This window comes from Cydia splendana, chromosome Z (genome assembly GCF_910591565.1).
Source record: "Cydia splendana chromosome Z, ilCydSple1.2, whole genome shotgun sequence".
Taxonomy (NCBI): Eukaryota; Metazoa; Arthropoda; class Insecta; order Lepidoptera; family Tortricidae; genus Cydia; species Cydia splendana.
Window position 1 is genome coordinate 18,575,920 of NC_085987.1, and position 17,229 is coordinate 18,593,148.

General features: G+C 38.7%; 1 protein-coding gene and 1 long non-coding RNA gene across 3 annotated transcripts in view; one reads left to right on the forward strand and one right to left on the reverse strand.

The window, feature by feature from the left end:
• The window catches only part of LOC134804715 (uncharacterized protein CG7065-like), a 54,848-nt gene extending 39,655 nt beyond the window's left edge, over positions 1–15,193 (forward strand). For both annotated transcript variants that reach the window (XM_063777877.1, XM_063777878.1), the window contains 4 exons: positions 972–1,163; positions 6,756–6,904; positions 12,766–13,129; positions 14,001–15,193. In XM_063777877.1, coding sequence (XP_063633947.1) covers positions 972–1,163; positions 6,756–6,904; positions 12,766–13,129; positions 14,001–14,780 — 1,485 coding nt within the window. In that variant the 3' untranslated portion in view covers positions 14,781–15,193. The remainder of the gene's footprint in view (positions 1–971; positions 1,164–6,755; positions 6,905–12,765; positions 13,130–14,000) is intronic.
• The window catches only part of LOC134804941 (uncharacterized), a 384,312-nt gene that overhangs the window by 99,821 nt on the left and 267,262 nt on the right, over positions 1–17,229 (reverse strand). The gene's annotated exons all lie outside the window — the stretch shown is intronic.

The window sequence follows — 17,229 nt, forward strand, 5'->3', positions numbered from 1 at the left end:
ATTTTCGGCATGTCTATCATGTTAATACCCCTTCGTCACTGTTATAGTGTAATGACAACACGATGAATGCTACCAAAATAGTAACTGTGAGCTGTGGCTTCTTTAAAATAGGTTTAGGTCATTTTCGCAAATGTTTCTTGCATACATTTCTATAGTCAATGTCCCTTATGCGAATCAATTAACGGCGTCGCTTGATGCAATCACAAGTAGCTGGCTCAACCAATAAATAATGGGGATACTTAGCATTATTTTTATCTTGCAATCTTCGGGAATGTATTAGAAACTCATACAAGTCAAACTTTTTATTTTGTGTATCGCTTGAAGCTTGTATTTCTATAGAACCATCGTCTAACACCTAACATGCTCAAATACGTTAAAAATGATCAAACGTTTTAATATCCTACATTTTGCATACAAATTTCATTTAGCACCACTATTTTGGGAGCAGATAAGCTCTTGCTAGCTCAAAATCTAACTTGACTTCTCTTTTTGTACATAAATTTGAGATATTTGTACGTTTTTGGCAACATAAGAAAAGATAGGTTTCGGTCTTTATGTAAGAACGCTGTATGTTCCTAGTTTATTTTTTTTCTCATTTGTATCTCGTGTTTTTCTGCTTTCTGGTTGTCTTTCCATTCATTGACGTCTCCGCAACATTTCAAAAACACAAAAACTGATCGGTCCTCGATATATTAAAAATTTCACAAGTTTCTTTAGCCTAATCGTCTTTTCCAGTGCTATTGGTGCAAAGTGATTTCGCTCCGTTATTGTTTAAAGCTCGTTATCATGAAAACGAATCATATAATTAACAACTATTGTGGTATCATATGTTCCTCATGCTATAGCGATTTTAATTTAAGTAAAGAAATAAAATTTAACCACCCTTTACAAAATTTATAAGCAAAAATTTGTGCGCACGTTTTGGCGTGTTCAAGCTTTATGTAACGAATATAAGTACTTGTGATATGCAGGGTTTAAAGAGCGGCTCAAGCGCAGGCCAGGCAGGTAACGCGACAGCGGGTGCGGGCGGTGCGGGGGTGTCGGTGGCGGGCGTGGGGTCCGTGGACCGCGCGCAGATCGCGCAGCAGATGGCGGCCGCGCTCGTGGCGCAGGGCAAGACCGACGTCTCTTCCGAGGAGCTCGCGCAGCTCGTCGACGCCGTGGTCAGTACTATTACTAATCATAATTACTTCATGCTACTCTCATTGCTTATTCTTAGTAATACATATACAGTGTGGAAAGATAAGTCGGGCCCTGGAGGGAAACTACCTTAAATCCTTAAGCTGGCTCATTTTACTTAAAGGAGACATTCCTTTATTTTTAAAAAGAAACAAAACTGCATTCAAAGATTTTCTAAAACTCGCTTGTCTCGCCCGGGACTCGAACCGTCGAAAACATTCGCAATTTTATTCTACTAGTCGATACAATTAATGTCAATGACAACATTTCTCCAAGAAACATTACGTCTTAGACTCGTCTGTCGTACAAAATATCCATAAAGTCTAATATTTAGTACTCAAGATTTTTTTACACAAGCCAAATTGAAGAAAAAAAGAAAATAATTTAAATGCAGATTTGTTTCTTTTTAAAAATAAATGAATGTCTCCTTTAAGTAAAATGAGCCAGCTTAAGGATTTAAGGTAGTTTCCCTCCAGGGCCCGACTTATCTTTCCACACTGTATACCATGCAGTCCAACCTTAGTACAGACAGCAACACTCCTGACTGTACATCGGTGGACCTTATTACAAAAGGCATAAGGTCCACCGATGTACAGTCAGGAGTGTTGCTGTCTGTACCTATTCGTATGATTAGAGGTACACAGACATATATTTTTTTAAATCAAATTTCTATAAAGAAAAGTACCTACTGTATGTAATTGCATAAATTCTCTAGTAATTTAAATTGTATTTTTTCTTATTTACTCGTAATGCATGTTAATGAATGTTTCTTGCCGGTCCCATATTTGGTTACCCTCCTCCAATTGAGGGGGGATTGAAATCTTCTCGAGGCAGAGGTGTAAGGTTGGAGCTGGTGGGTGTAACTTTTTGACGTTCATAAGCGCATTGTAATATGCCTACTTGAATAATAAACTATCTTTATCTTATCTTAGGGCAAGATGTGCACCATTCATACACTTTTTAACTTAACTTGCTTTCGGTGAAGGAAACCGAACTAATTAAACATCATCAAACATCAACATTTATTCAGCAAATAGGCCACAAGGGCACTTTTACACGTCATCATTGAATTTACATACAAGCAAAAATAATAACATCAACAATTTTATAAAATAAAACTAACAATTCAATCTAACGTATTACAATTACTAAGAGATGTATATGGTCTCTTAATGTCGAATTACATAAAAAATACAGATACAAAACACAAAGAAAATCTATAATATTTAGAGGTGTAAATGTCTCTAGGTGTCAGAACTATATGATTATATAGTTTATCAAGTTATCCTTAGAGATGTATAGGGTCTCCAAGAGTCAATATCCTGTATAATTAATACATTCATTAAGAGAAAAGAAACATACGAGAGCAGAATGAGGCGTCTCACTGTAATTAATTAATAAAAATAAAGTTACTAAGTATAATAGCTTGTGTTAGCTTAAACAGACCAGTCTCCACAAACAGCACCCGTTCACGAGTATGACGCGTATCTCAGCCATCGCTTCCCTCAACCTTCATTCGGGAAAGTGGCGACCTGATCAACGACGCCACCGTAAGCAAAGACTTTTTCTCAAAAATGGACGGCAACGTCGACTTTGCCGTTTAAAAAATAGGTTGCGAAGCGCGTAGTTTATGGTCAGTCAAAAATTAAAAAGTTAAAAACATTGCAGTCTCGATTTTGGGACTGCAATGTTGCATACAAATTCCATTATTTGTCGAGTTCCAAACTTTTTAAAAGTTGAAATGGCCATATCAAATGAAGGCACAGGCCCATTAAACAGCCAAACAGATGATTAGTACCGCGACTATTTAGCTGTCTCAAATAGGTTGGCGTATTTTCGGCAGAAAAATACACTTCTATTTTTTTATTAAAAAAATAAAAAGGCGGCAAAGCTAATTTTTTCAATTGTTTCTACTTTTTTCTGTGAAAATATATACGTAAGAAAGTTGCTTTTGTAAAATATTTCTATGATATTTATATTTCTTGCACCATTTTTGAGAAAAGCACTATATATGACTCGGCTGGAAGGCTACTTGCTGGCTTCGGATTCAATTAAACGGACTCCCAAGGTCGTCCGTTTAAAACGAATCCTCAGCCTGCAAGTAGCTACTTCCGAGCCTCGACAATAATGTACTATTAAGCGAGCATGACATGTAATCCCAATAAGGTCTTAGTTTACCCTTTGAGTTGGAAGGTCAGTTGGCAGTCGCTTTTGTAAAAACTAGTGCCTACGCCAATTCTCGGGATTAGTTGTCAAGCTGACCCCAGGCTCCCATGAGCCGTGGCAAAAAAAGGGACAACGCGAAGAAGATGGTATATTAAAGATAGATCGTTCAATCAATCATTATAACATTTTACATACATTCTGCTTGGTTGCCAAAAAGTTAGAAGGCTATAACTTTTTAAATAAATGAATGAATGTAATTTTAGTAGAACTCGAATGTACGAATCGACCTCACCGAGGGGGTAAAGCCTGACCAGGAAGGAATATATGATCATGCGCCATGTTGCGGAATTTCATTGGAACTAATTTTTTACACTGGCAATCATTTTAATGATAGGTTGTCACTGTTGTCAGTGTCATTGTGGCGGTTTAGTTGAATAATACTTAAGTGTTGAATATTAAATAATAAATGACAAAAAATGGCCAAAATTATACATAATCAAGGGCGAAACATTGTAAATAATGTAAATAATAAACTGCTGGAAAAGAATCGTTCGGGAAATTAAACTATTTCGCTACGAAACATTTTCTAATTAACATCAACAAAGCAAAATGTCATTATAGTCTAGTTATTACGACTTGGTTATTGTAACGTTATACAAGCGAGGAAATACTTAAGTACAGTAACAAAGATGTGTTTGAAAGATATACATAACATACATTTTAATTTTTAGTTTTAATCTTGTGTCGATAGATGGCAATAAATTTACAGTGACTACAAAATTTCCTATGACAATAACTTTCTATACACTCTATTCTCTTTGCTATGGGCTTTGGAGACGATCAATTTTATTTTCGTTGACAATGTAGCAGACCCTATGTAAGGTAATTTTGACCTATGTGTGACGCGTAAGAAAATACATGAATTTTATACGGTAAAAACCGACAAAAAATAATGAGAACACCGAATATTTGGATTCTGATTATGATTAGAGTGAATAAAAGTATGTAAGTCAAAATAACGAGTTGCCAATCCACATTGTTCAGACTATAGTGAACTGTTGCCATATAAATGAGAATAATAGCGCCCTCTTGACAATGATCATATATTCCTGGTCAGGCTATGGTCATGCTAATTGATCAGGCTAATTTACGAATGTAACATTCGTACATAGGTAGGGGAGGGGTATATTCAGAAAACATGAAAATAATTATCAAAAGATTTGTACCTGCCCATAAATCATGTAGAAAAACCTACAAAATATAAACATTATCCTCTTGATCGTAGTTGCTTACAATAGGGGATATTACTACAATGTTCTGCCGCCAGAGTGCAGCTATTTATACATGCTATTTATACACGCATATATATATATATATATATATATATATATATATATATATATATGCGTTAATATATATATATATATATATATATTTCAGCCTGTATATACGTCCCACTGGTGGGCACAGGCCTCCTCTCATGCGCGAGAGGGATTGAGCTATAGTCCCCGCGCTGGGTCCATATTGACTCATATACAATTTATTGTTCGAATATTTCTAATAATAATCATCATTTCCCCGAAAAATGTTTCTCGTATATTTTTTTATAGTTTTTTGTGCTACTACCTACATTATTCATAACGATACATATTCCGTGTTTTTTTGTACTCATAATGTTGTCACTGAGAATGTATCTGTGCCCATAATGTTATTTGTAAGAATTTCTTTATTCATAAACTTATTTCATACAATCATTTTTACAGAGCGAAACGTAAATTACCAATACTTTTTCACCTGTGAGGGTCGCAGTTCTAACCTAACCTAACCCACCTTTCTGGCAGCATTTCGGTTCTGTGAGGGTCGCAGTTCTAACCTAACCTAACCCACCTGTCTGGCAGCATTTCGGTTCTAATTTCACAGTTCTAACCTAACCCACCTTTCTGGCAGCATTTCGGTTCGTTGAGGGTCGCAGTTCTAACCTAACCTAACCCACCTTTTCTGGCAGCATTTCAGTTCTGTGAGGGCCGCAGTTCTAACCTAATCTAACCCACCTTTCTGGCAGCATTTCGGTTCTGTGAGGGTCGCAGTTCTAACCTAACCTACCTTTCTGGCAGCATTTCGGTTCTGTGAGGATCGCAGTTCTAACCTAACCTAACCCACCTTTCTGGCAGCATTTCGGTTCTGTGAGGGTCGCAGTTCTAACCTAACCTAACCCACCTTTCTGGCAGGATTTTAACCTGACTTGACATACTTTTCTGTTTATTTTTGTCTTTTTTTTTCTTATTTAGAATTTACTATTGCAGGTGCATGCTGCTATAAATAAAATCAAATATGTTGAAATCGATATGTCGATATATGCATAAATTTTAGTAATAGAGATATTTATGTAGAATGACATTATGAATATAATAAATTCGAAGTTCCAATGAGTATTGTTTAAAATGAAAATGTATAATGATCATTAGGATGTAAAATTGTATGAGATACATTTTCGGAGTTTCAATAATCGAGTTTGCAATTTTATATGAACTTTGGCGCTCCCCCCCGCACTAGCCCAAAGCGGGATGGGTACTTCACACTTCACACACACACTTCACACGAATTTCTTCGCGGATGTATTATGCAGGCTTCCTCACGATGTTTTCCTTCACCGAAAAGCTAGTGGTAAATATCAAATGATATTCCGTACATACGTTCCAAAAAACTCATTGGTACGAGCCAGGATTTGAACCCGCGACCTCCAGATTGAAAGTAGGACGTCAGATGCACTGGGCCGCCACCGCTGATACACGCAAAGCTGCAATAAATACGCTGTTCTAATATGCTGTAAGAGTGACTGTATGAAGCTACCCCGTGTACGAATGGTGCCAGTCTACCCCTCTGATTCTACGTTTAACGAAAAGTACGCGTTGCCATTAACAAATTATTTGGATTCCAAGATATCAATCATGCACTTTTTTGACAGTCGTCACATTTGATTTAGACATTTAAGGGTGTGCAAATTTCGAAAATGATGAGTATTTTGGAATCTAATATGGCGAATATCTACACAGTTTCTTTACACAGTACCAAAGAGAATTTGAAACAGAGGAATATTGTCAAAGTAAATTATGTTGTCAGTACATTTACTACCATCTTTCGACACAAATGATTAACACTTTTAGAACGCCATTTCACTTTGAACCCTATTTTTACACTGATATATTGTGTCAAATTTGCTAAATGTCAAAAAGTATCGCCATCTACTAAAGATGGCACCATACCTTTGGTCTACTTGGACGGTTTACAAGTCCATTTTAAATTAGGTTTATTGTAAATTATAAAAGATTTTTGTTTACCAGTGATCACTCCTTATCTCTTAGACTACCAACGCTATAATTAGATTTATCCATATTTAATTTTATTTGCAGGTCGGGATTGCTGAAGAAAAGAAACGACAAGAACAATCCAAGAAAAGGATGGAAAATAAAGTGATTGTTCCTCCAACCGCCAAGACCGTCAGCGGAACCGCTTCGGCCTTGCAAATGTTGCAGTCAGCCTATGACGAGAACGACAAGAAGTAACGACACATAATCTCTCTCAACTTATGCATTATATTATAATATGTACCGGGTGTTTCCTGTAACACGAGCTAATAATTATAACATCGATTGTACTCCTCAAACGATGGTTCAAAAACTTTTAAAAATTATGAAGTATATAGATAGATTTGCATTTTTTTATGCAAATTCAATATTATTTTCAATGGACGCCATCATCAGTGTAATTCACGTTGCTTGTCGCGCTTTAAACAAAACAAAATTCGCAATAAATTGCGTCTTAGAATAAACTTTTAAGTGTACTAAAAATATAAAGACAAGTTTTTTTTTAAAGTCGCTGAACAAATGATGATCAGTTTTAGGAGTACAGTCACCTGCAATAACATGTTACTCTTCGACGGCCGCAAAAATATGTGACACGCTCTTATGGCTCTACATATAAGAGCGTGTCACATATTTTTGCGGCCTTCGTTGTGTATCATATTGTTGCAGGTGACTGTACAATCTATGTTTTAATTATTTGCTCGTGTTACTGGAAACATCCGGCATAATACGTATAATATTTAACTCTGCTAGGGCCGCAAAAATATCTGACACGATCTTATATGTAGAGCCATGCCATAAGAGCGTATCACATTTTTTAAATATTGATCCCTGCTAAAAGTGTACTGAATCTTGTCGGTAGAAAATTTTGTGTACATTATTAACGTTTACATTTTAACAATACAACATTTTTTTTATATTGGCCACCGTTTACGAGTTATTTACGAAAAACTATAAAAAGGGACCTTAGAAGTGATTATAATTAAATTTACCGCGTTCATATCTCTTTGAATAATAATCCTAGCGAAAACTTATACTGAATCTTTGTTGTAGGCAATTTTTTGCTATGCTACGAAAAACTAAATAAGTTTTTGGCAAAAATTTCATTTTTGGTACAAGTTTTTATCGCTGACTGTACTTTTCTTACGAGAGACAACTAATACTCATCGAGACAATTCTAAAAACCCCTAACACAATTAGGTTGCGTTGTTTCATCACAGAGTTCCTATGGCCACCTCCTGTCTCCATGATCAGATCAGCTCGATGGTACCATAATATTGCATTGTCATCCGATTTATACATGCATGCAAAATTTCAGCTCAATCGGAAACCGGGAAGTGGATCAAATTTAACTTGCAAGATTTGATTACAGACAGACAGACAACGGTCAGGTGAAACTAAATAAAAGCTTGTAAAAAAAGGGACCTTTAATATCAAATATCTCACTTCCGGTCAAGAATTCCATCAAGCAACCGGCAAATTCTGATCCAGCGGGGTTTAATTAGGTTAAAAAACTCGGTTGCCAAAAATTAATATGATTGGGTTAATCCCACTAGTTACCACCAAGTTCTTACCAGTGGTAACTACTGGGAATTTTTTTCCCACCTTTTACCACTGGTGACTACTGGGAATAAAAAATCCCACTAGTTACCACCAACTCGCCTTGGTGGTAACTACAGGGAATTATTATTCCCAGTAGCTACCACTGGTAAAAGGTGGGAATTTTTTTTCCCAGTTACCACCAAAATATTGTTAGGATTCAATACTAATAAAAACAGTATAAATAGTATAGTATAAATGTAGCGTGCTGTAATAAATAATTATGTGTCAGTTAGTGATTCAGTAAACTGCTTTAAAAGTGATCAAAAATATTAAAACAGTTTTACCGGTATAAGTGTAAAAACTAAAATAGAAGAGTCTCATTCTAGTTAAGTAGAAATTAACTTATTATCCGGATTAAAATTATCTTATTACCTAACAAATAGTACCTGATGCCCCTCTGGTAGAGTGTTATTACCATCCCGCTAGCGTGGGTGATTAAGAAATCGAGCCAACCAGCGTAACATGACCGAGCAATGTTCTACCCGAGCGTAATTGGAATGCGAGCCTATGCTGGTTAGTCCGATCAGTCAGCCCATCCGAAGCGCGCCCTAAGCGGTTTTAATAACAAGCATGCCCTGTAGTTATTTATATAGCCTGACTACAAATTATGAATACCTACATATTCCAGCTCTGCGTCGTGATATAATAGAACGAAATGAAGTAGCTGTAAATAATAAAACGAAATCGGTTCTGTCGGTTTTTGACTGATTTGTTTGTTCGTTTGTATAAATATGTAATTCAATTTACAGTTATAATAATAATAAATAAATTCATTTATTCGCGACCAACTTGGATCAATAGTGTTAGTGACAGTTTTTATCTTAAGGCTAATGTTAGTATCTATAATATAATATACACAATTATTTACTTACTAGCTAATTAACTACTACAATAACTATTTCTAATAAATAAATAAATAAGCAGATTTTCTCAATAAAAACAGTTTAGAGAAAATCCCCCCACCTACTTATTCCTGCGCACATGGATCATGCAGCAGTTATTTATATACAGGCCATCAACCCTGTCCGCAATCATGGTCAGGATGCTGTTGGAGCTGGCCCGTACTCTGCGCACCATGGATGTGGCTCGTTTGCGCATCGTGGTGTAGAAGCAGTCTACCCGCGCTTCCGCGAACATCCCTGACGCGCTACAGAATCTGGGCAACCTCATCAGCACCCTGTACGCGTTGTTATATTGAACGCGCAGAGCATTGTACCGTTTATGCGTATAGTCTGCCCACAGGCTGCTCGTGTAGAAACTAGTACAGTAGGCTCTGAACAAACTGACTTTGACTTCTTTTGAGCAGTGAGCAAACCTGCGGGCTATCATATTCGCTCTGACGGACAACGCTCTGCGCTCACGCTCAATGTCGGCATCATCTTTAAGGTCAGGGTTCACCAGATGTCCTAAATATTTAAATTGGTCAACGACGTTTAGAGGTTGACCATTTAATTTAACTGGTGGAAACGCCGGCGGGCATTTACCCTTGACCTTAAAAATAACGCATTCGCTTTTGTTGACGTTGTAAACCAACCCATGGCTAGCCGCGTATCGTTCACAAATTGAGATGAGTTTGGCAAGCCCACAAGCTGAAGCGCTGAGCAGCACCATGTCGTCGGCGTAGCTTAAGTTATTGACGCACACCCCATCTATGTGACAGCCGACACGGGTGCTGCTCAGCTCCTCTATTAGGGCGTTTACGTACAAGTTAAACAGTTTGGGCGAGGTCAGCCCGCCCTGCCTCACGCCGCATTCGAGCCCGTACGGTTGCGAATATGCGTCCGACCATCTCACGACATTGACCTGGTTATGGTACCAGTACTTAAATATACCTTGCACGTCAGCTGGCATTTTTAGCTCATCCAGCTTTTTCCACAGAATGTCATAATGAACCAGGTCAAATGCCTTGGATAGGTCTAGGAAGCACGCATAAATCGCCGTCCGTCTATCCGTATAGTACCTGACGGTCTGCTTCAGTGCCAAAATCGCACTCTCTGTAGACAACCCCGTTTTAAAACCAAACTGGTTGTCGTGGACCTTTAAATACTTGTCTATTTGGCAATTCAGCAGACCGTCAAGCACCTTAGCAGTTATCGTAGCGAGCGAAATGGGTCTATAGTTGCATTTGTCACTGACATCGCCAGTTTTGTTTTTCACTATTGGGATCACCACTGTTTTCGTCATGTCGGCGGGTAAGTAAGTGTGCTGCATACAAAAGGTGTATAACATCGCCAGTACCCTAGTCAGGTGTGGGCCGGCATGATGCAGGTGCTCGATGCTGAGGCCGTCGTGACCAGGAGACTTCCCTCGCGCGATAGACCTTAAGGCACTCCTAACGTCCTTTACGCTAAATGGAGTTCTCATCTCCTGTCCACACGGCCCACAACCTCCAGCACCCGCTGCCCGTGATGGTCCCAACGGTGATTTAACAGCAAAATGTTCTTCAAATAGTTGTGCTATAGACCCATTTTCGCTCACTCCCTCGATACTTACGGGCAGACCCGGCTTACCGCTCAATTTATTGGTAGATTTCCAAAATTTACAGAAATCTCGCTTAGAATGGTGTTCCGCAATGATGTCCATTTTAATCTGCTCTTCGTGTTTCTGACACCATTTTAAACGAGACCTGAAAATCCTCCGGGTTTCACACATTTCGTCATAAATTTCACCCGACCTAGGTTGCCCATGCCACAACCACAGCTTAAATTTATATTTAGCCTCCATGTGAGCCTTGCGTACATATTTGTTCCACCCTAATACCGGTTTATTCCTTTTAAACAACTTAGGATCGTAGTCATAGCTTAAAGTCGCAGCGTCGCTTAAGGCATTTATGATATCATTATACAATTTATCAATAGCTATTTTATGACTTGACTCGTTACACATTTTGCCACAACAATTGCGAAATAAATCAGGAAAATCTATACCTTTTAACTTTCTATTACATTCTTCAGTATAAAGCTTTATCTGTTCCTGCTTTCTATCGCCCCACACAATTTTATTAACTATTTTATTTGGCTGACATAAATATTTAGGCTTAACAAAATTTTAATCACATTCTATTATTAAGGGAAAATGATCAGACCACATTACATCCACTTTGACGTAAATATTAACAATAGAACGCGCGGCTGCTTTTGTTACCACACAGTGGTCTAACCATCTTCTGGACCCGTGCGCGTCACTAATAAAGGTATATGTTCCAGAATCCAAACCCAATTCGTCAACGTCAGCACATGTCCATTGTTGATCCGCACAGAAACACGTCAGTTCATTATAAAAAGGCTCGCCTGGGTGCGCGTTGAAATCGCCGAGTACGTACACAGACTCCGCAGTGTTATTATTAGCAATCGCACTTACCACAGCTAAACAATCCGTAAAGTCGATTAAGTTTTCCAACTTATCCGTCGGCATGTAGACGTTTAACACTAATAACGACCTTTGACCTATGGTAATATTAATGCCACACACACGCGGGTTACCACACTGCACGACGGACACATTTTTAAACACTGTTTTGTTCTATAAAAGTGCAACTCCCCCGTGTGGCCGTCCCGTTAGCATACCAGCCGCTGCATCTACTGCCGATGTTCCTGTGTAGCCAAAAGAGTCGTCGATACTGCCGAGAAACTGTATATCCCACGGCGTCAACCAGGTCTCTTGTAGACCAATGATGTCAGACGAATGACATAACTGTCTTATACTGTCAACTGATCTTTTGACACTCTTACAATTGAAGCTAGCTAATTTGTAAATTAGTTATGTAATAAGATAAATTTAATCCGGATAATAAGTTAATTTCTACTGAACTAGGATGAGACTCTTCTATTTTAGTTTTTACACTTATACCGGTAAAACTGTTTTAATATTTTTGATCACTTTTAAAGCAGTTTATTGAATCACTAACTGACACATAATTATTTATTACAGCACGCTATATTTATACTATACTATTTATACTGTTTTTATTAGTATTGAATTCTAACAATAGTTTGGTGGTAACTACTGGGAAATAAAATTCCCACCTTTTACCAGTGGTAACTACTGGGAAAAAAAATTCCCAGTGGTTACGACCAAGCCGAGTTGGTGGTAACTAGTGGGATTTTTTTTTTCAATAGTTACCAGTGGTAAAAGGTGGGAAAAAAAATCCCAGTAGTTACCACTGGTAAGAACTGGGTGGTAACTAGTGGGAATAACCCGAGGGAGTAACCCATATGATTTGCCAGCCGAAATCGATTTTTATAAAAATATGACGCAGTCTAATGAGGCGCACTCTCTCTATTCGACTTATTCGGTATTGAGTTTTAAATACTTGTGAGCTGCCTTATCAAGTTTTCCCTTGATTTGGAAATTGACCCTTTCCTTCGTCCATCCTTTATGTGGTTTGCCATGTTTATTATATTATTGCAAGTAAATAATTTAAAAACTAATACTTGCTTTGTTCAATCTAATGCAGAGCGGAAAAGACGGACGCACCAGACGCTATGGACGGATTATCAGACTCTGATCTGGAGACATTGTTAAAAAATTTCAACGAGCTTTCGGCGGAGGAACAGCACAGCCTCATAGCATACTTGAAAAAATTAGAAGCGCGTGAGCCTCAGCGGGTGGAGCGACTTAGGCAGTACGTGAGCGCAGCCGCATCGGCCGGCGCGCCCGCCGCTGCCGCCGCCGCCGCCGCGCCCTCGGACGAGCCGCCCGCGCGCACCGAGACGCCGCGCCCTGCGCCCGCGCCCGAGCCCGCGCCTGCGCCTGCGCCTGGCGTCGCCCTCAAACCCATCGCCATCGACAGCGATGACGACGACTACACCGTTGAGGAGGTAAGTTTTGATTCCACATCATTAGTATTGACTGAGCCTTCTTTGGAAGGCTGATAAACCCTAATAACACTATCATTATTTTTAATTATAACCGACTAATATAAACAGTTGAGAAACAGAAAGCAAATACAATCCGACAAGATATAGTATAATTTACATTAACAGAAACTAATATTAAATATAGTTTATAACCGACAACACTAGATTTCTTGACAAATGCACAGACAAATGTATGTAAAAAAACACTTCACTAAATAAAACTTTTAGCAAATTAAATCAGCTTTCGTATTGTGTGAGTAGTCGATAAGATGCAAAGTTTCCGAGATATAGTAAGCGAAAAGCCGAAAAATGGAACGTTTAACCCCCTCTCCCTCTTTTGAAATGTTTACCTCCTAACTAGTCCAAGCAAAGTTACGGAGCCAAAAATTTTGTTCCAAGCATTTCCCTCCATACATTCTTGTTACTTGGCCTAAACTGTTTGAGCTACTTTTATAAAATTGCCAAATTTTATTCATAGGTTTCAAGTTGTGAAAGGGTCAAAAATAAGCTAGAAATGGTTCGTGTAATATTACACCCGGTTGCTACGTCGCCAGTTCCTTTTTCTTCGAACTTGGCTGGACACACGACCGCGTGTCTACATTAAACTTATTACGTTTTGACTTTAATAATGCGTACAAAATTGTGTATGTAATTGAAACACACACATTGTAACCACGGCAGGCCACGACTACATTAGTCACGGTACTAATTGACGATGACGGCATATCTCTAGATATCTAAGCTCGGTACATATCCTAGCGTTCCTGTAAAAATCGTGTTTCAGTGGACTCAATAGAAATACCCACATACTTAAAACTACTTTCTGTTCTAGGTATTCAAGTCTGTAACAGAGAAAGTGAAAGAAGACCAGATACGCCAGGAAATGGAAATTGTCAAGAAATCGTTGGAAGAGACGAAAGTAGAAACGGTTGCAGGCGAAGTAGTGAGAGCTGCTCCGCCTGATGTATCCAAAAACATGTCGTCAGCGGCCAACTTGCTGGCACTAGTGCAAGCTTCGATCCAGTCCTCGGCGGCCGCCACGAGCACGCTCGCACCTCCCTCGGACGTCGTCGCCAGCACCCTTCAACCGAGATCTTTCGGCGATATGCCGATCCCGCCGGTTCACGCCGAGCCGAGCAAACCGCAAATGCGAACCGTACCCATAACGACACTGACCACTCAACCCGGCCACCAACTCGACGGCTTCAACAACCAGCAGCACCACCACACTCCCTTCACTAATCTTCAGACCTCATTAGCGGGACCTATACATGACAGGCCCAATTTTGGCGGAAATAACAATTCTCATGTCAATGTTTGGGATCAAAGACCAATGCATAATATGCCAGAAGTAAGAGGTTCTATGCTAAGGGCTCCCGGATATAGTAACTATGGGCAAAACACTCCGTACAACCAACAAGTACCCAGGGGTAATTTCATGAACGGTAGAATGCAGGATAGTTACGATACGAGGCAGGATGAAATGAGTCAACAGTTCGAGCGACCCCAGTATGACCAAAACAATTATGGTCGTAGAGGAGGCGGCGGAGGCCGTGGCCATTTCGGCGGGCCTGGGGGAGCCAAGAGGGGCCGAGGACGCGGCTATTACTAACGTTCGAGTTCAAACTTTCATTGATTCATAATAGAAGAAAGAACTCGTGGTTCTATGTATTCATATATTGATGGAGTCGCTTATTTTACTAAGTATTTTCGCTCCTTTATTCATGAAACTTAATGCCTATGTTAGGGTGGTATTCCATCTGTCCAATATCTGTGTCTCACATTTTGCTCGATGAAAGAGTGAGACGCAATGACATTGGACAAAGAAATCGGACACGGACAGGTGGAATACCACCCTTAGTTACAATCCTTGTTAGCAAAGTTCCCAATGTTTTATGTACTTAGCGCATAAAAATAACTTTTTTACATTTAATTTTTGCAACTACTTACGTAAATGCGTGTAGCTGTAGAAACTATGCTCGAATCCAGAATAAGAAAAAGTAACCTGGAACCTGAAAACCCTGTTTTTTAATGTTTTACCAATGACAAAAATAAAGAAACATAGCATTAACGTTGTCTTTTATTCATCTAATTCCAATCATGAGAACATCTTTATTCTTTAGGTAGATTCTGACCACGCTAACTGTACACAATCTTGGCAGTAAGAACCTAAGAACGCATAAAGTTAACGTACTGAGGGGCTACCGCGAAAACCGAAATTCGCAAATTGCGGGGATCTTACTCTTTTACTCCAATGAAGGCGTAATTAGAGTGACAGAGAAAAATGCCCGCAATTGACGATTTTCGGTATTGGCGGTAGCCCTACAGGTGCTCGACGTCGACGCCGTCCCAGTACATGTCATCTTGAAACTTAAGTCATTGTCAATAGAGGTGACAGCAAGGTGTCATCTATTGGGCATTAGCATGTCGAGCACTAGTACGTTTACCTTACATATCCATAATAGTAGAAGATACGTTATACAGGATGACCTTAACCATTGGACAACCCCTGAAATCCCACGTAGGGATACTTCTCAGAAATGCTATAATGGTAATATTTTTTTAATTAGAACAAAAGATAAAAAAATAAATTATCAAACAAAAGTTATTTGCAATAATCGACAACAAAAAAAACATACTGTAAAATGTGCGGCAACGATGACATTTGTCAAAAGTCAGAATCTTATTAATGTCATAAATAAAAAACCGGACAAGTGCGAGTCGGACTCGCCCACCGAGGGTTCCGTACTTTTTCGTATTTGTTATAGCGGCAACAGAAATACATCATCTGTGAAAATTTCAACTGCCAAGCTATCACGGTTCATGAGATACAGCCTGGTGACAGACGGACGGACAGCGGAGTCTTAATAATAGGGTCCCGTTTTTATGCTTTGGGTACGGAACCCTAAAAAGATAATCAAAACGGTCGAAGGTTTCATACTATTTATTTATTAGAGTCTGGCTAGCCAAATTTTGTTGACAGATATTTCCTTGTTGTATCACCAATTGTCTATGATTAAAAAAAAAGTTAAAAGTCTGTTGTCAAATTATGTCAGTCATTCAAATTGTTCGCGGTTTATAAGGCGTTTATTTTAAATAATATTAATATGTAATTACTATACCGAGTGAGGTCCGCAAACTATTATTTAAGTTCGTAAATAATTACGACAATGTGCGAAGTCGACGTGTAGCGTTGTATAACGAAAAACTGCAATGTCTACAACTCCTAAGCAAATGTAAACAAATTAGGAGGTTGGTGCTCTATAAATATTTTGATACTTTAAGTACTAGTTCTAACATTTGCATTTGCATATGACTTTTGATTAAGTACGTGAATCATAAACAGGACAAGTGTGTAAAGAAACGGATAAATTAGAAGTACTGGAAAATATCAATAAAATCAAAACATTGGAACGTAAACATATGTGTTTGTCGTTGACTGTACTTTAAATAGTAGTAAAAATTATGTGACCTGAATTTGAGTGCACGTCAACGTTTATTTAACTTATTTCCTTAGGTACCTTACGTGTGCACAGAAAATCGAAAATATTTTCTAGTATCAAAACTATAATTCCTACTACACAAAGTGTGACCAGCCCAAGATTTTTTGAATTTCCCGCCAACAATTTGTGTAAAATTTCAGTAGCCAGACTCTACCTCAGGAGCTACTAAAGGCCCCTGTACACAATGAGCCAGCGCCGGCCAGTCCAAGGGACGCAGCCATGTGGTAGAATGAGATAGCAATATCACTTGCTCCCTCTAACGCATAAATGCGTCCCCCACGCTGGCCCATTGTGTACAGGGGTCTTAACACATACAGGTTGCTCCAAAGTATAAAAATCGTAATTTGTTCATTTCTTCGTAACCGCTACACCGATTGTTATGATACTTTTCTCAAAAATGGACGGCAAAGTCGACTTTGCCGTTTAAAAAATAGGTCGCGAAGCGCGTAGTTAATGGTCAGTCAAAAATTAAAAAGTTAAAAACATTGCAGTCTCGATTTTGGGACTGCAATGTTGCATACAAATTCCATTATTTGTCGAGTTCCAAACTTTTTAAAA